This window comes from Nilaparvata lugens, chromosome 8 (assembly GCF_014356525.2).
Source record: "Nilaparvata lugens isolate BPH chromosome 8, ASM1435652v1, whole genome shotgun sequence".
In the NCBI taxonomy this organism is placed as follows: Eukaryota; Metazoa; Arthropoda; class Insecta; order Hemiptera; family Delphacidae; genus Nilaparvata; species Nilaparvata lugens.
Genome location: NC_052511.1, coordinates 41,491,487 through 41,518,740, shown reverse-complemented (window position 1 = coordinate 41,518,740; position 27,254 = coordinate 41,491,487). Strand labels below are relative to the sequence as shown.

At 33.1% G+C, this 27,254-nt stretch overlaps 2 protein-coding genes across 3 annotated transcripts in view; one reads left to right on the top strand and one right to left on the bottom strand.

Annotated features, from left to right (window-relative positions):
• Window positions 1-22,961, top strand: LOC111062227 (serine/threonine-protein kinase Nek8). Its single transcript, XM_039435147.1, is given in 21 exon segments — window positions 1-300; window positions 858-958; window positions 1,330-1,503; window positions 2,400-2,565; window positions 2,816-2,972; window positions 4,128-4,310; window positions 4,918-5,056; window positions 5,625-5,753; window positions 5,906-6,012; window positions 6,683-6,739; window positions 7,936-8,060; window positions 8,630-8,747; window positions 11,932-12,059; window positions 13,130-13,221; window positions 13,223-13,266; window positions 17,351-17,522; window positions 18,533-18,748; window positions 19,591-19,686; window positions 20,701-20,783; window positions 21,349-21,556; window positions 22,807-22,961. Coding segments are annotated over 21 exon segments (2,763 nt in total). The 5' UTR covers window positions 1-158; the 3' UTR covers window positions 22,933-22,961.
• A 288-nt stretch (window positions 22,962-23,249) lies between these two features.
• Window positions 23,250-27,254, bottom strand: part of LOC111054198 — a 47,629-nt gene continuing 43,624 nt past the window's right edge. For both annotated transcript variants that reach the window (XM_022341177.2, XM_039434785.1), the window contains exon 11: window positions 23,250-24,756. In XM_022341177.2, the coding sequence (XP_022196869.2) occupies window positions 24,608-24,756 (149 nt within the window). In that variant the 3' untranslated portion in view covers window positions 23,250-24,607. The remainder of the gene's footprint in view (window positions 24,757-27,254) is intronic.

Here is a 27,254-nt window from a genome sequence, read left to right as displayed (position 1 = left end):
CCAAATGTGAAGGATTATTTCTCAACATCATTCTACCGGTAGCCCTGAAATATTTCTTGAAATATAATCAAATTTTCACAGAGGATGAGTGTTATTGAGAAAAGACCCACTGTGAGAAGTTAATATTCTAGCGTACAACTGTGTGGAACCAGATTGGAATGAAAATGGATCAAGCTATTGAAAGCTTGTTGATCGTTTCAAATAGCATTCCTCGATTACAATATGTACAGAATTGTGTGAAGGCTTCAACTGTTCTGGTTACTTACGATTTTCAAACATTCACATTGTATGATATCCTAGGTACGTATATGAACTAGATATTTTCAATTTAGTTTGCATTAGACGGGTTTTTATTGGATAGATCAATCAAATCGTTCTCAATTTGTTTTTTATCAAGTACAAAAGTGTTTATTATCTTCATAAACCAAAAAATTCAATTGCTCAATGATCATTATAGTTCTTATTGCTTTACATCGCTGCTCTCCTGTCACAAAAAATATATGACTACATGGAAATCTCTACCATACTTCAACCAAAGGAAATAGAAAGATGTGGGTGAAAATAAGATTGTAAATGCAATTTCATAAAACTATCCCATATTGCTTGTACTATTTTCAAAAGAAATTTCCCCATTCTGAAATAAATCTCAAAGGAGAAATAATCATGTCAGGCATTGATATTCCTTCAACCACCAAGTGGTACTAATGATTATATAACTTGTATTTACTATGTTAGAATAATAAATGTTGCACCAACATTAAAAAAATAGAAGTTCTATAGTAGGAGTACAATGACTGAGTAGGTGGAAGTTCATTACTGAACTTCTTCAAATTTTTAATTTGTGCCCTTTTTTCCAGTGGAAATTGGAAAAGTATTGAGCTTGAATAAGGTCTCCAATATAGGCATTTTTCTTCATGGAAATTCAAGAGGACTATTCGTGTGTGCTACTGATAAAAAGGTAGGATTCTAATCTCTTGAAAGAACTTTACTATAGGCCTATTCATTGGTTTTTGAAGTGTTCAAAATATACATTTTTAATTAATATATGATTCAAAAAAAAAGAATGCCTTATTGTAAAATAACTAGATTCTAAGCAGCGCAACTGATTCAAAACAATAATAAATTATGACTTGTAAAATAACTGGATTCTAAGCAACGCAACTGATTCAAAACAATACAGTAATTATTTCTTGTGAAATAACTGGATTTTAAGCAACGCAACTATATAAACCATTTCTTTAAATTTACATTCTATAGTGGGCTAGGGCTAGCCCATTCCTATTAAGATAAGAGCTTCCTATTATTTTCAGCTTGTCTTTTTTGTTTCAGATTATCAATACGGAATCATTAAGACATGACCCAGCGATTCGAGACTTTTTATATGCCTTGTCCACCAGACACTTGAATAAAGACTTGTCTGTCAATAATAGAATCGACTTCTTTAACGTTTCTGCTTCTATGAACACTCTTTATTTTCAACATTTGTTACAAGAAATTATGGAAGTGAGTATCAGTTGCAGGCTATTCATAATTTGACACTGATCTAGAAATTTATTCATTCGTGTTGGACATTACCATAGATGTTTCAAATTTTCTTTAATATTTTCAATTTCGGATAATTTATCGATACCGAACCAATTCTAATTTCATATTTGCAAATTAATGGAGATTGTGCAAATCAATCAATCCTAATGCTGTAGACTATTATGTATCTATTATATCAAAAAGAAACAAATAAATTTAACACTTTTATCAGAGATATTGTGGAACTTCTCCATATTAAGATAAAGAAAGGAAAAATTAAGACATGACATTTTTTCCTTTTTTCCTTTCTTTATCTTAAACAAATAAATGTCCACTATACATAGGTACCGTACAAATGAGACAGATTATTATTATCAATTCAATTGCTGAGGCCTATTCATTTGATAGGAAACATGTATAACATGTCATAAGGCCTACAAGTTTTACGTTTATCATTCTGATTCTCTCCCAATCATTGGGAGTGTGAATAAATCTGCAGGAAGCACAACATAACAAGACACACCACATGGAAAAGTGAAGTAAGTCAAGTACCTTCACGGATAAGTGGTATAAGTCAGACTTGTACCACTTTTGCTTTCAGTATTTCACCTATTCCGTTGGCCAATGATTATTCACTGCCATCTAAATCAGAAAAAAACAGGTTATGACTTGGATCACTTTTCCATGTGATAGAATGACGTACAAACAATTGATACACATAATAACCTCAAATTGAAAAAAAATTGACTTAGACCACTTTTCCTCTCACCGGCTCAAATAAAAATGAATTGTAAATTTGAGAGAATCCTAACTGTCCTACATCAAATATAAGGTACCCGTACATTAATGCCAACTTTTTCCATATCTTCCAATAGGTACCAATTACACTGAATGAAGATTTTCGTAAATTGGATGAGAATGGATATCCTATCAGTCATCACTACTTTGACCCCAGAAAAGATGACATTCTAAGACAACAGATATATTCTCCCAATAACCAACATTTATCTGGTTACAAAAAGATTAGAATGGTTGGGAAAGGTAATGTCTGCTATTTTCACTTGATGGTATAGTAGTAATAAATATTCTCCTCACTTCACTCACTTCAAAATATATACTGAAAACCATTATATTCACTCAGTAACATAAATGTTTATTTTGATGATATATCAGAATCAGTGGACTGATGACTATGATTTATACTAATGTAGCCCACGGTAACTGAATCACGGTAATGAAATACGATAATATGATCTTGTGTATACAGAGTTTGTATGATTTGTTTTTGAAGGTGCATTTGGAACGGCCATTCTATATGAACGCGATAAGGATAATAGACTGGTTGTGATTAAAGAGATAAACATGACTGAGCTGACCGCTTCTGAACGCCAAATGGCATTGAATGAAGTACAAGTACTGTCTCTCCTTACTCATCCTAATATAATAAGGTGAGTAAATTATTGAGGGAATTAAAAATTACCAGATAAAGTTCGTACGGTACCGTACTGGGATAAATTCAGATTCTTTATCTACTCAATTAAACTAAAATACATATTTGAGGACAATATATATTTTTTCAACTATCAGAATATTAAAAATCCAAGTACCCTTTTTGAGAACATTAAAGAAGTTTTTAAAATAAGGGAACTTGGATTTAGAGTAATAAGAGTAGCCCACCAGAAAGTTTATTCTTAGAGTATTTTATAATAATCAGTCAAAGACTGCTAAAGAAATGAAATAATATTAATTTGTAATTTAGGTACTAAGATAATATGAAATAAACTTTATTGCTCAAGATTCTATGTAACTGCTTCGAATTGTATTCAGAAGGAAAAAATAAATTGAATTGAATATTGAATAAAAACATGGGCTGAACAAAAATGTATCAAGTTACCAGAATTATCTGTGCTATGTCTACCAAAAAAAATGTGTTCAAAAATACAGTAATAGAAATGTAGCAAATTAATATACATGATGCATATTATTATAAAATACTATAGAACACAAAAACTCTCAACTATAGAATGGATACTTTCTTTTTGAGGACAATAGTAAATTATTTTCCACCAACTGAGATTATTTTCCAGTTTGCTATAGAATGAGGGATTTTTTACATTGTATTCGTTGAATTATTTTCATAGTGTCGCTGTAATAATCAATTATTTGATTAAAGCTTACTAAAATGAGAATAATCACACATTCATAACTTTTGAAGAGTCCTAAAACAAGATAATATCATTAAAGAACAGTAACTTAGACCTATATATCATAATAAATTTATGTTGGTACAAGATCATGACTCTTAATTCTTCTAGTAGGCCCTAGTGAAAGTAAGTTCATGTTTCATTTTTTAACCAGAGCATGAAAATTATAAAAATATGAGTGACTTTTTAGTGGTGTGGTTTATTAGTAATTCGATTTTTTTTTCAATTATAGTGAAAACTTGTTAAATCTAATATTAATCTTCAGATAGGTACCGTGTACGTTACTCTAAAGCATACTCGAAGAATTTTACTACCTAAATTTTTATTTTCTCTAATAGGTAACTTTTTATTTCTATGTGAATTTTAGTGAATATTGAATTTTTCTGATAAATTTGCCAGATATTTGGGCAGTTTTGAAGTGGACGGTGTGCTGATGATTGAGATGGAGTATGCGGATGGTGGCACATTGGCCCAGTTCATAGCTCAACAGTCCAAGCAGCTGAGTGAGAGAGATGCACTTATATTCTTCAGGCAAATATGCAGTGCTATTGCCCATATGCATCAGCATAATATTCTTCATAGGTAATACGTCTATATAATCGTATGTATGTAATACCCCATGTAAGTGCTTAAAATAAAGTGAAATACATTTTTTTCAGTATTAAAAATTGCACAATAGATTCATTTTGTAATGAATCAATTTATAGAATATTGTTATTATCTGCCTATCAATTGTTGGATGTATAGATACATTATTTGATCAGGTACTTTTCTCTGCTGATATACAGACATTTTTACTGATGCATATCTTCCTCTGTTGGAAAGTGTTGAAATGTAACTAAGCTATGGAAGTCATGAATAATTTCACAAATTAAATTTGAGTAGGATCTAATTGGAATACGAATATAAATTTAATACTTTTTCAACTTCGAATTCTTATAAACTATCGAGGCTTACAAGACAAAATCCAAAGAATTTTGCAAATATCTTTTAAAAAAGATATTTTGGATATCGGAGTTGCTGAACTAGCTACACAAAAATAAAGATTACTAGAACTTCGCACATGAAGTTTATGGAAATAGATCATTATTTGCATCAAGAAAATAATTTTTTTAAGCTGTGCCGTTTTCTAGCATACTTTTCTCTTGTTTTTTATCTATTCATTGAAATTTTGATGAATTTTCCATAGGGATTTGAAGACAGCAAACGTATTTCTGACAAAAGATAACGTGGTGAAGGTGGGTGATTTCGGTATTTCAAAGGTGATGTCAACAAAATCGCAAGCGCATACAATTCTTGGGACACCGTACTACATCAGTCCAGAGATGGTAGGTAAAATAAAACACATGAAGTCTCCTTAGAAATTTATTACAAAACTTTTATTTACGGTACCACGTACATTACCCCATTGTGTAACCAGATAAAGAATATTCTTCAATTTTGTGATCTTATCCTACTATTTAATCACTTTATGTTATCAAATAAAACGACTAGCAGTCTAGTCTTCATCAATAATCTCTTATCAACTTGAAGATGGCGGACCTGCCGAAAGATCTCAATGTCACAGTTAGTGAATAAATCCTTTTATTGAAGAAATTTCACTACTAGTTGTTCTATTCAATGATATAATATATGATTATCAAGAGGATCCGAGTGGTATCAATGAAATAGTAGTATATATTATTCCAGATTTGGGCCTGTCAGAATTGTTGAAAACAATAGACTATAGAAAGTCATTTCTAGTTAAGCAGCCTACTCTGCGTAATATAGGCTACTACTTGAAATATTATTTTAAACTAGCAAAGTTCCACTTCCATCGATGAGTGTAATCACTTTTGGTATACATTCTACTTTAAACCTACTATTTGATTTACAAAAATGAAATTCATGTTATAGTGTGAAGGAAAGCATTATGGTTCCAAATCGGACGTTTGGGCTCTTGGTTGTATCTTGTATGAGCTCGCTTGTCTTCAGAAGACGTTTGAAGGAACAAATCTTCCAGCCCTTGTCAACAAAATTATGAAGGTGAGTATACTTTCAAGTATTCTTACCAAAAGACGTGAAAAAGTCTTATTGGACTCCTTATCTATTATGAATTGATTACTTAAAATTGAAATAATCGGCTTCAGAAAAAATGTTCCAAGGAAATACAGAAATGTTTTTCACATATATTTCAGGGTGACTTCCAGCCTGTACCAAATGGATATTCAACAGGTTTCAGGGATTTAGTTTCTTCTCTGCTATCAAAGAACCCTGATATGCGGCCCTCTGCTCAGGAAGTCTGGTAAAATTGATGCCTAGAATATTTACAAAATATTGCCCACTACATACTATCATAATATTTTCTTGTCAAATGAGATTGATCAGATGAAGGATAGGTACTTATCCCATGTTGTTTCAATGATTGATGAATACTTCAATTATAGAGTTATACTATTACAGAGTAAAGTACCTATGTATACATTTATAAAGAGGATTATCACAAGGAAGTATTATGAGAATTGTAAATAAATTCTATAAGTTGTAATAAATTGTATTGGTCAAATGTGAAATAATATAGAATTTATTCAAGCTATTCTGACAAATTATTACAGGTGTAGGATACTAATTCAAAATATTGATAATAATTTCCTTATTGATTCAAAGATTTCTCCATGCATAATAAACTGATCAACAAATATTAATGAGAAATACAATATACACAGCCATTCAATAATAGATGATTTGGTATTTTTCTACCTCTCTATCGATGATTCTATCTCTGTAACTGGAACAATAATGTTTGATAATTCACATGGAATAAGTTGAACCATAGAGTAAAGATACTGTTTAATCGTTTATTTGTGACTGGTTGAACTGTGCAATAGAAAATAGTTTACAGCGAAAAAATTTCTAAGTGTATACCTATCAGATATTTGATATTTATTACGGTAGTCTTCTTTTTGTTATTGCAGTGAGAGGATAGATCAACTTCTAGCTGGGACTGATGATTATAAAAAGACTATCTCAGAGTGAGTGTTTAACTAAAAGTCAATGTTTAAACTCAATTCATGATTCAATTATAGGCTAGACCATTACTATAGAAGATATTTTCCCAATACTAGAGAGGGAGGAATTCAAAATTATACTTTCTTTATATATCGATTATTTCTTAATTTATCGATTTCTACTAAAACATGTTATGCATGTTAATTTTGTTTCTGTTTTTTACAAATATATCTACTTACAGAAACTAACTAATTTATAAAAAACGTGTGACAAGGGTTGAATGGAAAGGCGTCACTTGTTACTATCATAAGCATCCTATTTTACATGAGCATCAGCACAAAAATATTCATTCTTCAATCCGGATCATGAAACAATTGAAAATATAATAAGAAGCAAGAGAAGCCACTTTTACCAACTAGAAATGCTTGTACAAGAAGCAGAATTATTGATATTATCCATAAATTTAAATTTAAGCTGTAGGCCTACCTACAGCTTGATCATCCAATGTCAGTATAAAATTAAGTGAAATCTTAATATCAATGTTCATTATTATTCATTCCATCCACTTACTATAAATGACAAAATGCTATGAAGATAATTCCCATGAATAGCATATAATATTATATACGGTGTAGTTCAATATAGTTTGAGCTTTCATGGAACTCTCATTGAATACTTTTAATATCTATAATATTACCCACTATTATTAAACTTGTAACAATAAATTTGTCTTCTTTACATGCTACAACTTATAAGAGCTAGACCACGCAAACAAAGGTAAGATTTTTCCCTCCACTACAGTTAAAATACTTGAAAATTGATACTTTTTCTTAATAATATACCTATCTTTCTAATAAGCTCCGTTCAAAGATAGCAATTAGCAACTGAAATGTTCATCCTCTCAATAAAATGCAAAATGAATAGATTGTGACTAAAATTGTAATATTCTTCTGAATAATATGTAGGTGGATATCGAACTATTGGCTGTATCATGTGTCAGACTATTCTTATCATAAAGCAGTCCAATAAAAAATTATTTTCTATTAGTTATTTTTATAATATTCTATCTACTTGAACAATATTCATGAATAAGCTACACATATCTCATTATACTGCTTTATTATTCAAGAGTTGGTTGTAAGGAATTTGATTCCTTTGCCATTTTCCTTTATTTTATAAGCATATTTGATTAGTACCAGAATTTTAAATTTATTTCCAGATCTGTCTTGTATACAATGACCGGAAAAGGCAGAGATTTCTCACTGATTCCAGTACAAATGCCGGCTCAATGTAAAGTCATCCATATCTCTGCCAGCCATACACATTATGTAGCTCTAAGTTCAGGTAGGTAATTTTCAAATAATTATACATTTCAATTTTTAAAACTATCAAATATCAATGTGTAGAATCATGGAATAAGAATAAATAAATAGCTATCTTACTAAATAGTACCCTACTTATGTTTTCACTTTGACAAAACGAATTTACGACCGAATTGAAGAATGCTATTATTTTCACAAATATACAGTGTATAATGTAGGCATTTAAAACTCATGAGCTTTAGGCCTATATGTGTTGTGTATCTGCCATAAGCTAAATAAAATTCGCACAAATTGCCATCTCATAGATATACGAGAGTAAATAGAGCTTGTCTTTTTTTGTTAGGGCTATTCTTGAATAAAAAAAATAAAAATCGAATTGTTTTTAATAAAGTGAAAAAACAATTTAAAAAAAGGTACCGTACTTATTAGATTTATATTTCTAAATAGAGCTTATATATTTTTTTCAATTATCTTTATTCAGATAAAAAGGGAAGATCACAAGGCAAAAATAGTTTTATAAATTACTAATCATACAGATAAACAGAAAGATGTTATATACTCTCTATAATAATTTGTTATTTTTAATTACAGAGATGCTAGTATATACATGGGGCGAAGGAAGAAGAGGCCAACTTGGTCATGATGAAACCATGATTTGGTGTCAGCAGCCAAGATTGGTGGACAGCTTAAGAGGAAGAGGTATTGTCAAGTGAGTGTCATGGATACTTCTCTCATAAACTAATGAATTTCGTTGATTTTTTCCCTCTAAATCTCTATGAAAAATCACTATGAGGCATAAAATAATGAGAAATTTTGTAGTTATTCCATCATTCGATAAAGTTACTGTCAAATATAATCGTACCGAACTCTTATTGTTCATATTTATAGTTTGATTTACTTTTAGTTGAATTACTGCTTGTTAATCAACTTTTTCCCATGGGAATATAAATAGGTTTTGCATATTGGTTGGCAATCATTGATACTATACATACAATAAATACATCATACAATAAATATTCGTACAATAAATACAATAAATGCTTCATTAGAATGATAGGGAGAGAAAAAATAAGGTAGCCTTGTGCTATTCTCCTCCCAAATTTAGATAAGGTTACACATTAATTTAATATTAAATTATTAGTAATTTAAATAAGATATATATAGTTATACTATATGATTATATACCTAGTTAATGTAATTGATACAAGTGATAGGCCTACAAGTGTTCGAATTCAATCTTGGAATCGCAGTTTTCCATTTTTCAATTGACTGAGAAATCACTTTTTCCCTAAAATGCAAATGTTGAAAACCCCCAATAGACCTATTAAAGATGAAAATGATTATTAAACGAAAGTCCAAATTAAATGCTGTAATTCACCCCGAAGACTTCTGCTACTGCAAATATTGACAACAGGGTGAACAGCTAGAAATAATGCAATAATTAATCAAATAATGCGCTCGTCGAATTTCCATCTAGCTGTTTACCCTGTTGCCAATATTTGCAGTAGCAGAAGTCTACTTGGGGGTGAATTACAGCATTTAATTTGGATTTTCGTTGAATAATAATTCAATTCATTAGCATTTGAATAATTGCAATATCTCAGTAATTTCCATCTATTAAATAATAATAATAATAATAATAATAATTATTTCTCGTAAAAAGGAAAAATCACAATTACAATTTCAAATGAAAACATATAACATAACAGTATGAAGAAACATTTCAATTTTCAATGAAATTATATAACAAAATAATCATACAATTGCTTCCTTATCAGAGAAATTAGGTACTCCCGAGGATTCCTTTATGGGAGTTACCAGCAAATAGTTTTAGTCATTTAGAAAAATTATAAACCTATAAATAATAATTACTACATCCCTGTCGCGAAGAAAACTGTTAGGTACTAGAATCAACAAAACTTGTCTTCTCTATTTAAAAACAAACAATATAATTACTCTTCCACTTATATCCATTCATCATAAGGTGAAAAATTCAACTTAACGTATCCCTTGCCATCTATCTATTCTAGAGCAATCTTAGGGCACTTAATCACTTATATCTACACTCTCCAACTTGGGTTGTTTTACCTTGAATAATAATATCTATTTACATCACAAACAGAAACAAATACCTACTAAGCTTAGATTTGAATATTTCACACATTGAATAGATTTCTTTAAATGACCTGTAACTATATTTCTATTGCAATATTATTAAGTTTTTATCTGAGATCTCTAAACCACACTTCAACATCCTGCTTTTCCAATAACCAATTCTTCAGAAAAAACTTGAAACTTCTCGGATTTTTTTGCTGCCTTATGCTAATTGGAATTTCATTGTATACTTTTGGGGCTATAAATAAATAAAACCGTTTAAAGATTTCTTTGTGTGGTCTTGGCCTGGTTAAATTACTTGCGGATCGGAGATAATATTCGCGGTTAGCAACGTTCACTTGCCCACTTCTAAAAAAGAAAATTGACAATACTTTGAAGAAATACAGATACCTTAGTGGTAGAAATCCCCATTTTCTGAAAATTGGCAAAGAGCTAAATAATCTTGGTTTATTGTCTATGGTCCTCAATATGTATTTTTGCCCGGTGACAAGAGGTTTAATGTTATTAAAATAAGCTCCTCCCCATACCGCTATTCCATATTGTAGTCTACTGTTTACGAGTGCATAGTACAGCGATTCCATGACATATTCGGGGCATAAATTTCTTATATAGTAAAATTTTCTGCATACACACGTAAGTTCCCTCTTCAATTTAATTATTTGTTGGTTCCAAGTAAGCTTGGAATCAATTATAATACCTAGATATTTAACTTGGGGTGCTTCTGAAATCTTTTCACAGGTGCAGTTTATTGGACTATCACATTCATTTGAATGAAATGATATATTCATTAAATCATTTCCTTCAGGCCTCAGCTTGTGGACAATTATGTGGGATTTACTGGCATTTAATTCTAGGGTGTTCACCTGCAGCCATAAATTCAATTTCTTTAAATCTTCACCAATCATCTGAGCCAACTGACCTCTATCATCTGCACTGTAACTCAGTGCTGTGTCGTCGGCAAAGGCTGTGACAGATCCCTCAAAGTTGCCGTTACAAAGATCATTAACATACACAAGGAACAGCTCAGCTGATAGCCCGGACCCCTGAGGCAGACCTACCCCTGTATCTATAAGTTTTAGCTCGCTTAGCGAATCCCCAATCCTTACCTGTTGTGACCTATTACTTAGAAAGCTTTTAAACCAATTATTACATACACCTCTAACTCCTGAGTCTTGCAATTTTCCCAACAATATATCGTGATTCACAGTATCATACGCTTTTCGGATATCCAAATAGAGGCCGGCACATTTCTTATTATTGTTTATTCCATTATATATTTCAGAGATAAATTTAAGCATGGCGTCCTCTGTACTTAGTCCTTTTTGAAACCCGAATTGATTTTTGCTGAAAAAACTGTGTTTGGTTAGAAAGCTTACTAATCTTATCCTGACAACTTTCTCTAGGATTTTTGCAAATACTGAGAGAAGGGCGATAGGTGAGTATAATAGTAAGGTCCACGCTATAATGACAGTATTTGATCAACTTTGGTTTTGCTATCCTTGTCTATCATTCGACAAAGCTGGTGGTACTATCCTTTTCCAGGTCCACAACGATGCCAAGTATGTTTTTGACAGTGTAGAAATATAATTAATCAATGCAGAGAATCGGCATCGCTATTCTTTTATCTTTATCCACTGCCATTATAACGTGCACCGCACTATAGTTTTGTAATTCTGCACTGTGAAGAAGTAGATCAAATAATGTTGGGTAACTGCTTTATTATTCAACAGCTAGTTGGTGATGAATATGTTGATTTTCTTCTCAATATTTTTCATCAGGGTTGGAGCCGGGGATGGGTTCAGCATATTTGTTAGTGACACAGGAATGGCGATGACATGTGGAGATGGCACCTTCGGATCTCTTGGTCATGGTGAATGGAGAAACGTCCATAAGCCTCATCTGATTGGTAAGGAATTATCACCCAATAATGATGATCCTTAGATATGATCTGCAACCCTTTAAGGTCATAGTGGACCTTATCATACCAGCAGGTATTCCGTGCTCCGCAAGGGTTTAATAAAAAGCTTGACAAACTGAAACCTGAACTACTGAGAAGAATTTAAAATAGGCCTATAACAATCCTCGTTAAATCTATATGCAAAATTTCAAGTCAATCAGTCCAGTAGTTCAGACGTGATGATGCGTCAAACATGATTTTTCTATCCCGTGTACGTGTTTAAGCCAGTTCTTTCCTTAGTTATTATAGTATAGATAGTTTAAAATAATTAACCATATGTCATTGATATTAATCGTACTTTTCAATGCACTGTATTCAACTCGAATTATGTATGAGTGTATATAATCTGTGTTTATGTAAGTGTGTAGAGGCACAGAAAAAAGAATGAATAATAAGTTTATTCCTTTATAAGTTTAATTCTCTATTTCTTTGTTCTTTCCTCCGTGGTAGAGGAACCTTACATATGAGTTATTCCTAGTCTAATGTAGGCTGAATCAAATCCAACAATCTATTTTAATATATTATATTGATAGAGTTTTATTGCCGGCCAGATAGCCGAGTCGACTAGAGGTGCGTACAGATATACGCGCCTCCAACACGCTCTGTGCACGCTCCGCACTCGCTCCACAATCGCTCCGCACTCGCTCCACGCACGCTTCGCACTCGCTCCGCAATCGCTCCTATCATGAACGTTAATGGAGATGTTAGCTCTTCTCGCGTGCCACTCTTGCTCCCCGGTCGATCATCAATCGATGTGCTCGAGTGACGTTCGATTGCGGAGCAGAGCGAAAGTCTGTACGCACCATAGTTAAGGCATTGCACCATTCAGTCTGCTAGTGCTACCTGGTCAAGGGATCGAATCCCGCCAAACCCCAACATCGAATAGGCATGGACGTTTGATCATCCCATAATTCATCCTCGCACTTCCCATTACCAACGCACAAGCAAAAAGCTCATGTGGGCATCACCCGCATTGAATAAAATAAGTGTTTTCAAGTAGGCTACTCTACTTTTTCTAGAGAGACTATTGAGTGAAAATGTGGTGGAGATGAGTTGTGGTGAACACCACTGTGCAGTGATGACAAGTGAAGGTCATCTCTATACATGGGGAAAGAGGAGAGTCGGGCAGACTTGCGAATGGATCCGAGATTGACAGGTAAACAGGTTTCAATTATTATAATTTATAGAGGATAGAAATGTATTGCTTGGAGGAATGTTGAGGAGGAGGCCAAAGCCCACAATGAGCTGTAGAGCTATAGGTGAATTATTATAATAATTGTCTATATTCTTCAAATGAAAGATTTACAGCTCGTATAACATACAGCTAGAATTGAAAAAACACATTTGCACAAGATATGTTGGTTTCAAAACGAAACTGCAGTCCTGTGTGGAAATCGAATAAATGTGGATGTGACAAAAATAAAACTGTGTTTGATTTTTCAATTATGGGAAAATTCCATAATATCAATTCTCATTCAACGAATTTTATACAGATAGTAATTATTGTTGAGATGTATATTGCATGTAATGATATAGTAATAATAATAATAATAATATTGTGTGATTTGGCTGGCTGAGTTCTGGTGTCAGACCGAGTTTCCAGCTCGCAACTGATCAATTCCAGAGCTTCTCTACATGATTGTTTCTTTAGACTGCCGGAACGACTTAACGAGTCCACCTGAAACAAGGGAGTGTCCCGAGAAGAATATCTCGCATTATCCTGAGCCGGGATTTGAGTCCGTGCCTGTAATTATAGAGCCAGCATGTAAAATGTTATTAGACTTAGAATTGGAGAACTGTGTATTCTGAAAATTTTGGAATAAATAATGTAGGTACCTAATAAATTCTTAATCCTATATACTTCTACTATGGTACACAAAATAATTTTGAACTTGAAACTATTTAAATTAGTATGCCAACTCGCTGTTTCAATATGCGATTAAAGCTTGGGGTGGTGCATATGATTGTCACTTTAATAAAGTCTTTACACTACAAAAGCATCTTATAAGGGCAGCACTGGGTAAACCACGACGATACCCAAGCAAGAAACTTTTTGAAGAATTAACACATTGACTGCCATGTGTATCATATATGAGGACAAGCAACTTTCCAATCCAGCCATGTGCATCATATTTGATCACATGCAATGGTTCAGTTCTCTGCCTTGTGCATCACAGAGAAGCACAGCTGGGTGCTATTTACAGTTGTGACGTTCAGTACTGGCCTGTAGCAAAATAATTCTACTCTTGGTTCAGTTGGCAGACCTGTGATTTCTGTAAACAAGACTCTTGAAATATACAGTATTTCTAACCTGAAATTTCTGATGTGTAGTTCATTTGATGTGGTTGAAGATGCTAAAACGTTTGTGTTAGACCTATTGAGTGCTATTATGTTTTGTTCATAGTTTATTGAGGCTAATAAATATATTTTGAAATGAATCAAAAAGAGGTTGAAGAATTTCTTGCTGCTTCTTCATCTAATGATGAGTATTTAGAACAATTTGATGATAGTGATTGTGATCCAACATACATAACTCTGACAGTGACTCAAGTGACAGTATTTTCGAATAACGCAGTGTACTTCAAAACGAAGGCGTTTGAATGAATCCATTTCTTCGTCTGATGAAAGTGACAGAAATGTAAGTAACATAAATGACCAAAATGCTCCAATCCCAGATGTGATAGATAATAATGATGGTGTTCGTGGTCCTGATTTCAACATAATGTGGTCTGATGTGGAAGGAAATCTGACTGAATTCATATTTGATGATATTTGTGGGGTAACCAATGAATTCCTAGACTCATGCAATCCCGAAGTTGATCCAGCTAACATTTTTCTTCAGCTAATTGATGATGATCTGCTAAATTTTATTGTTGAAGAAACGAACAGGAAAGCAGACCAGGAAATAGTTCATGGTATTACAACTGAAACATTAGGCCCTTCAGCCAGACTTACATTATGGAACGATATTGATGTGTGTGATTTGAAAAAGTTTCTTGGACTAATTATTTGGATGGGACTGGATAGGAAACCAGAAATTTCCAATTACTGGTCTAAAAATGTTTTGTATTCTAATAAAATTTCACAAGTTATGTCTAGAAATAAGTTTGAGCTAATTCTAAGTTTGCTACATTTCTGCAATAATGATGACAGAGATGAGAATGATAAGTTGTATAAAATAAGAAAATTAGTTGATAGGTTGAATGGAAATTTTCAAAAAGCATATACCCCATCAGCAGATGTCTGTATAGATGAGACCATGGTCCTTTTCGTGGACGCTTGCATTTTAGACAATATGTGCCAGGGAAAAGATTCAAATATGGTGTCAAATTATATAAAGTGTGTGCAGCTGGGGGGTACACTTGGAATTTGAAGGTTTATGCAGGAAAAGAAATGTCATCTAGGGATGTAACTGCAAACACAGTGATGGAGCTTATGACTCCACTGCTTGACACTCATAGAACCTTATTCACAGACAATTTCTACACAAGTGTAGATTTAGCTTGTAGGTTACTAGAGAAAAAGACTCACCTTGTAGGCACTTTGCGTTCTAGGAGAAAGCATAACCCATCAACTGTTATAGGGAAAAAACTGAAAAAAGGGGAGATGTGTGCTTTGCAAAGCAACAACAAAATAATTGTAGGAAAGTGGCATGATAAGAGGGATGTTTTATTTCTCACAACGAAACATGTTCCAGAACTGGTCGAGGTTCAAACGAAGAGAGGCCCTGTCATGAAACCAAATGTAATAATTGATTATAATGCAGCAAAAACTTTTATTGATTTGTCAGATCAAATCAAAAGCTATTCTAGTCCCATAAGGAAAGGCATAAAATGGTACAGGAAGGTGGCAATTGAGCTGCTATGCAACACAGCAATGGTAAATGCACATTTCCTGTACCAAAAGATTTCAGGCAAAAGAATAGGCATTATTGCATTTAGGGAGTTTGTAGCTCAAAGCTTGCTTGGAATAAATGATTCCTCTCTTCAAGTAGTGCAGCCTGCCAGTAGGCCTAATCATAAACTGATAGAACCAAGAGAGGTCGTTGCAATATATGCTACAATAACCTAATAAAAAAGTTTGGTCGACAACATGCTATCAAAAATAGTAAACAAGTGGCACTGAAATGTAGTAGCTGTGTTGCCGCATACATGGCATGTCATGTTTCTTCACTATTCATAAATCACAATTATTATAATAGATAGGCCATATCATGAACTGTAAAAATTGCATAATTCTATTTATTTGTAGAAATATATACAAATATTTTTGAATCGGCATACTATTGCCGCCTATCAATTGCCATTATGTGATTGGTGCATGCAAATTATTTCAGTATTCATGCGCCTGGTAACCTCCTATTTCCTGGATACATTTAATTATTTTTATTGGGTTTTTTAAATATGCTCTCTACATGCTAGTTAATTTTTTATATGTTATTATTTGTTTCATGCATCATAATAATTAGCCACGTGAGACCTTTTTTTCCTCAAATTGCATACCGTTTTGCCACAATAAATTTCTGCCAAGGTGTTTGGTCAGATTCTACGTTGCATGGCTCGGTCGATCGTTAGGTCGCCGATCACTAAATGTTTATGCCTAACCTCAACCTTCAATATTTTATAATATATTATATATTAGCAAAAAATTATTTCAATTCCTCTTAGGCTGTTGTACAGTTTAGTTTAGCCAGGACAATCTGATATTATCTAATCTTTATGTTATCTCTTTGGCGATATTAGCCAGTTACTTTACTTAGACCTATAAATATTTTAGCTAGGGATTCTTATTAATCAATCCAAATTAAATATGTTACATAGTCTAAAGGTAATGAAACTAGCCTTTCTGTGTTTAGATTGAACTAAATCGACTTAGTCCAACAGTTCTCAAGTGTTTAAGAACAGTTTAATACGGGAACAGTTTAATACAGGGAAACTGTTCGTAATAGCCAGGTCTATCTTTTAGAAGAGGAGCGAATTATATAATTCACTCCTTATTCTAATGTCTATCATGGTGTTGTATATTGTTAATGTAAAAATACTTTCACAGGAACATACTTATTGTAATATATATGGCACAAGATTACCGGGAAAAATACAATGAACCTAAACCGGAAATACGCTCAATTTGTATTTGAGTAAAAATTGATGGATGACAATATTGACAATAGAATAACAGATAAATCGAGAGGCTTCAAAAAATATTATTACATAGCCTTAACAAAAATTCCTTTCTTGCAGTTGTGAACCAAATTTGATCAACAAATCAAAACTTGGGTGCATCAAAACTATTGTCTGTGGCATCAATAGCACTGCTCTAATAACTGAAGATGGAGTCCTATACGCATGTGGAAGTAATGCTAACAATAAGCTTGGATTATCTCGGACTTATTCCTATTATATTTGGCCAATGGTGAGGCATATAGTTCAATTTTGTAACTTATATTATTATTGACGAATCATTACCATCCATACATCATTTCGGGTTGAGAATATTTTAATATTTGTAAAAGTTTTTTAATTGAACAGTTTAAATAGTCTTCACTTCTCAACAGAATTTTAATTGAATAGTTTAAATAGTCTTCACTTCTCAACAGAATTTTAATTGAATGCACAGTAGCAAATGCTTTTACAATTTTTATATATACATTGATACATTCAATATTATTCTGAACTATGAATGATTGGGATAGGAACAACAGGCTTCAAATGTGAACATACAATATAAGTTACAATAAAGGCCTACTACTAAAAAAGTGAAAATTTATGCCTATATAATGTAGGCCTAGATTATATCCAACCGAACCCAGATGCAATTTAAGTTTCTCAAAACCTTTATCCAAACCTTTAAAGATTCAAGGAACACATTCATTGAGGGAATCTCAATTGAATTTGAAAGTCTTCTCAACTTGAAATGAAGACTTCAAAACTAAAACTTTGTGTATCTGAGTATTTATAATAGGCTATTATGATACGTTTCTGAGAATTAATAATTTCAATTTCTTTATTGCCAATTAAGAATATTCAGTTCATATTACAAACTCTTTATAATATGACATATCATTAAAAATATAAATAAATTAACATAAACTTGAATAAAATGAAATATAAAATCTAGGTATCACCAGCAAAAAGAAACTCTTTGCCCGCTGGTGAGAGAGTTGTAAAACTCCAATCAGTAAAAGAAAAACATAATATTTCAAAATAATGCAGAAAACTTAGGTTCAAATTCAACTAATTTACAGTAGAAACTTTAGAACAGAGTAGAATCATTTTGATTAGTGTTTCTGCAAAACAATTTTCCCTGTTGAAGTTGAGACACTTTATTTCAAAGGTCTACTTCAACAGAGCTATCAAGTACTGGTATAGAGTGCTTCATCATGCACTACACAAATAATTTTTTATTATTATTTTTCTCCATAGAAACCTGGAAATAAAGTTGAAAAATGTGTGGAATTCACCAAAGTTGCAGCTCTCTCCAAGTGGAAAGTAAAACTGATCTCCATGTCGAACAGCTACTCAGTTGTGCTGACTGAATGTGGGAAAATCATACAAATGGGCAATGTTGATGGATCCTTCAGTGGAAGTCAAATGGAGAGTCCTCTGGAGATAATGGATGATGAGGACATTTCTATAGAAGTGAGTGTAGTCAATAGAATCATCCATAGTATGATATATATAGTGTATCAAAATATAGTGTATCATAGTATGTATATATGTCAAATCAAAACCAAAGGATTTTCCATTATTATTATTGTTTCCCTTTTAAAATAGCAGAAGATAATCTTATAATTATTGACCGAGCGAAGTGAGGTCTAAGATTCAAGTCGACGGTTTGGCATTTCTCTTAATGTTTAAATGTTTATAATGTTGCGCATTTACGGCGAAACGCGGTAATAGATTCCCATGAAATTTGACAGGTATGTTCCTTTTTTAATTGCGCGTCGACGTATATACAAGGTTTTCGGAAATTTTGCATTTTAAGGATAATATAAAAGGAAAAAGGAGCCTCCTTCATACGCCAATATTAGAGTAAAAATCAGACTATAGAATTATTCATTATAAATCAGCTGACAAGTGATTACACAGATGTGTGGAGAAGCCAGTCTATTGCTGTATTCCCATAAGGTCTATAGTTTCAATCAGGTACTTGTGGATGAGAATACTGCGTGTGGTCTACTGTTCACAGAACTACTAGTTATCTTCAATGTAGCATGAATTTATTATTATTGATGAAGCTCCTTCTCAGGAGTGAAATGCATTCCACATTCCTCAACCAAAAAAGTTAGTGCAAGTAGTAGGTATTAATAATATTCACATTGAAACAACGCGTCTTGATTCCAATCGGTAGAATTATTTCAATTCAATTATTCTCATTGTTGATATATGTTCAATTACTGATTAAATGTCATTAATTTTATACCAGCAATCATTTACAATAAATATATTAATTTTTTGAACAAACATTTCATTTTTTGCAGATGCTAAGATGTGGCCCCACCTATACCGTATTTGGAACTGATGAGAACCTTGTATACTTTTGGGGGACTCGTTACACACCTGTACACAATACTCAGGTAAATTTCACATTCGAACTCATAATATAATTTATTACAGAAAATTAATTGATACAACACAAGAGATTCAATGGAAAGTCATATATTTCTCTAGTAACTTTTATAGAATATAATATACATAAGATACAGAAATATAATCCATATATATAAAAGCGAAATGGCACTGACTGACTGACTGACTGACTCACTCACTCACTCGCAGAACTAAAAATCTATCGGACAAAAACGTTCAAATTTGATAGGTATGTTCAGTTGGCCCCTTAGAGGCGCACTAAGAAATCTTTTGGCAGTATTTTAACTCTAAGGGTGGTTTTTAAGGGTTTAAAGTTCGTCTTCTAGCATGTATATTCTTCTTATTCTCTTAATTGAAAAAAGGCCATACCATATGTTAATATAGAGCTATAATCTAGAGAGAGTACCTCTTCGAAACAGTTGTTAACTGGTAACTAGATTAATGATTTTGTCAGGTTGGCATTAAGTTGAGTTGACTTTGTTAGGTTGGCACCAAGTTGAAGATTGAAATGCATTTTTCGCGGAAAAAATGATTGGGCACTGCCTACTTCAATCAGAGCTATTCCTGGGAATATTATATTACTAGCCGTCAGGATCGCTTCGCTCGCCATATCCGTTTAGCCAGACGTTTAGTCTGGACCCCCGACTGGATCGTCCTAACATATGATAAAAATGCTCAAATGAAAAATGCAGGCAAGCGAAGCGAGCCTGCTGATCTCACTCTTGGCGAGCGAAGCGAGCCTGACGGCTAGTTTATTATATAAGGTAAACCAAAGTGGAAAACTATACTTACGTCCTTACGTGTGCAATCACTGTATCGGTAGTTGAATTGACTACCGCTATAGTGATTGTGAGTGATTGGGTGACTAGTGATTTTTATGAATCATGAATTATTCTTTCAATTATTTTAATAGTTAACTATTTAACTGATTGACTATTGATTATCTCTAGATTTTTCATTATAATCTTCGAGATAGATTGAATAGAATTATTTGATTTCAGGGAGTTGGATCTTCTAACAGGAGTTCATTCGCTTCGACTCTATTAAAAACAGATACTGCTGAAGAACCTGAAGAAATATTGGCGTAAGCATTTTTGAATTTCATCCTTGAAAAACAAAATCATACTTCAAAAATGTACTACGCGTAGATTACAAGCCATTCAGAAGTAATACTGTACCGTACTCTAATCTTGTGCTTTAATACTATGAATTGTTTTTTTTTATTTTAATTGCCTATGAATAAATAAATACTTCAATATAATCTTGGTCAGTACTTCCTTGAAAAAAATGAGTGAAATAAATAAAATCCATAGATTAATATTATTCATGATTGATCATGATAATCCATAGAATAATGAAAATATCCATGGTTATTCAGGTTGATAGAAAAAATAAGTTAACAATTTTATTCACTTCTCCAGTTTGGGAAATTCAATAATATTCTATTATCTAGGAACTGGATTATGGTACTGATACTATTATATTCTAATGGTAACACCTCATCTTCTTCTAAAATAGATTTTTTTTAAATTCAATGAAATACGATAATGTAATAAAATAATTTTTGCTGCTGCTGATGATGCTGACATTATCAATACTTGTTGAAGTGTGATTGAAATGCCCTGATTCCTATATGCTTTCGAATCCAGATTATATGCATCTGCAAATCAGATAGCCAAAGGAGAGATTGTAGTTCTGAAGGATTTGATACCACTGTGGCATTGCATCCTGGTTCATGTGAACACGACCGTACCACTACCCAAGCTCAACCAGTATGAGGATCTTAGTACAAAAGCTAAGGTTGTTGCTTCCAGTACAAATATTCAAAGTAAATTTGACTACGATACATTTGGTCCGGTGAGTTTTTTCAATATTTTTCTAATTTGAAATGATTAATAAATTTTCTAACTTGAATATAGTGATCAAAGAGAAACTTTACTAGAAAATAAAAAGGGGCAGACCGAGAATACGAAGGGTAGATGAGATTAGGGGTGGTTCAATAAGGATAGGTTATAGATGATTGAGAAGAAATAAAAATATCAAAATAAATTTATCTGCTTTCTGCTACAATACAAAATAAAATCTTACGGACTAACTTTTTACAGAATAATAAGGAAAAAACCTGCAAAGGCATAATTATTTGAGCAAAGGCAGAAAATAGAGATGCTTGGAGGAATGTTGTGGAGGAGGCCATAGCCCACACTGGGCTGCAGGCATAGAGATAAAAAATGTCAAGTGACTTTTCATATTTTTGGTACCGTTACCTACATGGTAGGTACTATCAAATGCATACTTCAAGAGAGAACCTATCTGCAAGAGATAGGTAATTGGCGAGATCCCAGATGTAAGATACTAAGGACCGGTTTCCGAGCTCGGGATTCAGCCAAGTTCCAGACTTTAAAAAGCTGAAGTCAGATAATTGGCTTTCCGAAATGGGGCGTAGTCACAGTCTACGTTTGAATTAAATTTCGAAAAACTAGAAAATTGAACACAAAATAAAATAAAGAGAAAATAGTGTAAAGTTTCAGCTATTATTGATTATCTAGGAATGTTTCTTTTCGCCAAGGAAAAACGTTTCCAATTTATTATAGAAATGAGAAAAGAAAGATTATTGATGTTGTTTTACATGACGAAACACTACAGTATATAATAACTTTGATATAGTTCAGACCAATGTACCTAGAATACTCTATTCTAGGTACCTTGGTTCAGACACTGTGTTAGGTACTTGTACATATTTGTAAAAACACTTACTTTTCTTGGAGAAAGAAAGATTATCATAAAAACTACGACTATGCCCCGCTTCGGAAAGCCAATTTTCTGACTCCAGCTTTTTAAAGTCTAGAACTTAGCTAAGTCCCGAGCTTGGAAACGGGCCCTAAAAGATTCTCTCACATAATATATATATTCTCAAGATTGCAACTGAAAGAAAAAACTTCAAGACATTTCATGACTAATGTGACATCTAATTTTTGCCTACCAATGCAACTGAAGATAATATATAGGGTATGTATTCTCAAGATAGCCACTCCTACTAATGCAACTGTAAGAGAAAACTTCAAGACATCTCATGCCTAATGTGACTTATAATTTTTCAAAACTTCCAGATTCCTGAATGGATGAAGAACGAGTTGGATGATGCAGAGAACTCCTGGAAAGGAGTTTTGCCACGGGATAAAGAAATGGTTACAACACCGCAAACAGAGACAGAGTCCATAAGTACAAGCAGCTGAACATATTTCTCTTTCTTTTTTATTTTTCCACTGAGGATTGTTGTCTGAATCAAATTCCAATCAAAGTATTAAGAATGAATAGACTCAAACTTTCAGTGACACTGAAATTAAGGGAATCCAGCTTTTGAAAAGTATTTGGCCAAGTTAGAAGCGGACACCGGTTCAATGGAAGTATAAAGCGTTAAACTTATTTCGGTCATAATCAATTAAGGAGTTTCAGATTCACTTGACACTCTTTTCAACATTGTAAAGCATATTATTTTATTAAATAAACAAAAAATCTAGTTTACTGTGAACGTTACATTTTATTTTAAAAATAAAATCCTCTCTCTATCACTTTATAATGATTGTTGTGAGTTTTAGGTTCACTTTGTAACTATATACAGTATATGATACAGATGGAATGAATAGTGAATAGATCTATAGTAAAATCGATAACAAAATATGTCTATCATCAATGTCAGTTCTCTCAATATATGGATGAATATAGGAGTTTTTCACCATTTTCTACGACTATTTCCTTCTCTTTTGAGATCAATATTGCCGGGAGAGGACAAAGTGACACTGAACAGCTTGATAAAACGTTTAAAACTTAAGTCTCGATCATATTACAATCGTGAGCCTCTTCTATAGTAGCCTAATATAAATCATATAACAAGGTTTACCTCGATGAAACCTTCATGGCACCTTTATTATGTCCTTGATATTTGGTATTAATATAGGCAAATATCGTGAGCTTGAGTTGGCTTTCCTAAATTTATAAAGACTTTGAACTTTAAACCAATAAACTTATCCAATATAAAGATTTTATTTTATCTTTTATACAATAAACTTTTATCCGGCTGTTGATGATTCAACCTAATAATGTAAGTAACATGATTAAAGCTACCTACCTACAGAGGTATGGATTTTATACCGTAATTGACAAGTTTCATGTCACTTTTTACAGATTTTTTTCTGCAATAATTGTTACATAACACTCAAATGACTGGTAACATGTCAAAATTATGATTAAACCTATACCTAAATATTCTTAAGCCTAAATTATGAGATAAATAAGTCTAATCATCTGCCAAATACGCTAATTTTTGCGCGATTGTATAGTTCATGAATTTCACATTTTTCTATGTTTTGCAATAGTGTCACAGTGTTTAGATAGAATCTATCACAATGAAATGCTACTCATTGAATCATAAGGGTTTCTACAAAGCTTTATCACAGAGAAAGCAGATACCGTACAAGCTAGAAGCTATTCTAAACGTGGGGTTTCGTTTGTGCGTAAATTTCCGCAGTCGACGACGATAGGCATTGTTGTCTGAAGACATATTGCCCAAAATTTTCATTATTATTCATATTGCCCAAATTTTAAGTGTGCTAGAATAGCTTACCCTATAACTTTTTTCGTTATTTTTGTTCATTATCCAAGGCCCGTAAGCAGATACTCGGTTTGAACGAAAAAATGTCAGCTAAATTCACCCTCCCCCAAGATATACCAAAATCTGCCCAATCTGAGATCCTCACCCTGTCGTGGTCGACGACGGCATTATTTACGCACAAACGAAAACCCACCTTTGAGTACCTATGCTTCCTCTATGGATTTATTCCCGTGTACCAGGGAATGGGGAATGTATATGAGGCGGAGAGACCCTGCTGCTATTGGAGATTTGATAATTTCTCAGCTTGAAACTCCAACAGCGGCCGCCAACCGATAGATGTGGTGGTTGAAGTCGTTTGCGATTTCTACATGCTGATTGGCCAACAATGCATCAGTCATCACTCCCAAGCGCACAGAGTCACCATAGCTCATCAGTGTCAGGGACACACCTGAAACAGAAATAATATTATCAAGTTTTTATGGAATCAATAATCTAGGAATCAAACTTCTCTTTGATGTCATGTTCAATGAGACTTTCCATTCATGTTTTAATCATGGAATCATTCATGTCATGATTAAATATTATGTATATATTATGTATTTGATCTATTACCGTACATATCATTTTTATAGGCCCTGTTTTTAATTTTGATACTAAAATTATTAAAGAAGAAGAAGAAGAAGATGATAAGAAGTCCTTCTTTATTAAAATAATTATTATATTATCATCTTCTTCGTTTGCTTCTTCCCCCTATCATGCTCTCATGCTCTCATATTCTTCATCTTCTTCCACTCATCATCTTCTTCATCTATATCCTCTTCTTCTTCTCCTTCATCTTCGTCTCCCTTTTCTTCTCCTTTCCCACCTTCGTTACTTTTTCATCTTCTTCTTAACATCAACTCGTCTTCTTCTGTTCAACTTTCTCTCCTCCTTCTCTTCTTCTTCTTCTTCTCCTCCTCCCTCATTCTTCCTCTCCTCATCCCTCTTCTTTTTCCTAAAACTCCTTCAATCCTTCTCCTTCTATCAACTTATCATGTTCTTCTATTCTTCTTCTTCAACTCCTCATAATCATCATCGTCTTTTTATTTTTCTTCTCCTCCTTTCTCATTTTATTTTCTTTCACTCACCGTTTTTCTCTTCTCCCTCTATCAGTAAGAAGAACAAGGAGTAGATAATGAAGAGGAGGAGGAGGAGGAAAAGGAGTTGAAGAGAAGAAGGAGATGAATAGATGATAAAGAGAAGTAACGGGGGTGAAGAAGGAGAAGAAAAAGTAAGAGGAGGAGGAGAAGGAGGAGGAGGAGAAAAAGAAGGAGAAGGTGAAGAAGAAGAAGAAGAAGAAGAAGAAGAGAAGAAGAAGAAGAAGAAGAAGTGAACTCATTACAGCATGACAATAAATTAGTTTTGTAGGCTACTGTACCTTATTATATTCAAAACACATTATAACTTTGAAGCCGATATCACATACTGTAACACATTATAACTTGACCGATATCGTTTTTGCCCATGGCTAGAAAAATCCTAAAACCCCATGAATCTGAAATAGACACAATCTGAAAGTTTTCCATATGATACTGTACCTTAATAATACTGTAGCTTCAATAATTGTGTGTTGGTTGAAAAATTAGGAATGTTGTTTGTTTACAAATCATTAAAATTTATACATCCGGTGAGACAATTCAGACTGAGACTATTCAAATCACTTACCGTACTTATATAGTAAGGTCCACGTTATAATGGCAGTGGATGAAGATGGGAGAATAGCGATGCCAATTCTCTGCATTAATTAATTATATTTGTACACTGTCAAAAACATAATTGGCATCGTTGTGGACCTAGAAAAGGATAGTACCACCGGCTTTGTCGAATGATAGAAAAGGAAAGCAAAACCAAAGTTGATCAAATACTGTCATTATAACGTGGACCTCACTATAGATAAGATTTACTTCTTTTCTCTCTGATTCAAACAAAGATTGTCAGAATGGTTCTAAAGTAGATCGTTATCTTTATTTACTATCTAGTTCTAGCTCTAAAGGTTGGATTCTATATTTGTAGCTTAAAACATAATTCCTGACTTGAATAATTGTAGAATTCAATCAAGAACAAGTTTTATTTTTTCAACTAAGCTATGTAATTCACTCATGAAAGATGTACGTTCACATTAGAGTGAAATGCTTTTGATTAAGGGAGAAGGGGGCTGGAGTAAAGGTGGTATAATTTTAGAAGAGGGGTCCGGATTTTTTTTTGCGGGGGGGGCCAGTTTGGAAACGTTACGCCACTGGCGGTATTTTATTTATATAGATAATTTTCCAACTGCAAAATAAATAATTTAGGTACTAAAAATCAATTAATTCTGAACACCAAAGACAGCACAATTATTTGAAACAAAGCAATGTCTTTAGAGCTTGTAAGTCTTTAACCTGAGGCCGCACTGATGGATGTTCACATACAGAACAGTAATTTTGTTTTCCTACAGTTACCTTGAAAAGTGGCCATTCCTGCACTGATTACAGAACGCAAAGAATCACTTTTCCGCTCTAGTGCGGGAAAATTTTTTTCTGCACTCCAGATTTGCAACATGGCAACACAGAATAGTTGGTGGGTTATATGGAGGATTAGTGCACGAAAACAAAAACCGCTGTTACAGTCCACTGCGAACCCGCCATCCTTGTACGAGAAGCTTCTTAAAGGTAACGACTTTATTTTGAGCTACTAAGTAACGTGATTTGAAGCCCATTACATTGGCTCTAACACGATTCTGGTCCAACCGAGCCGCATGAAATTATTACGATCGACCTATGGATGAATCTTCAATTATTTTCGCATTCTTCGAATTTCTCAAGGTTGAGGTTAGATGAATCGAATCAGTAGCGTGCAAGCATCGACTATCGAAATATCGATCATTAACCGTCATCAATCATCGAGATATCGACTATCGACTATCGATTT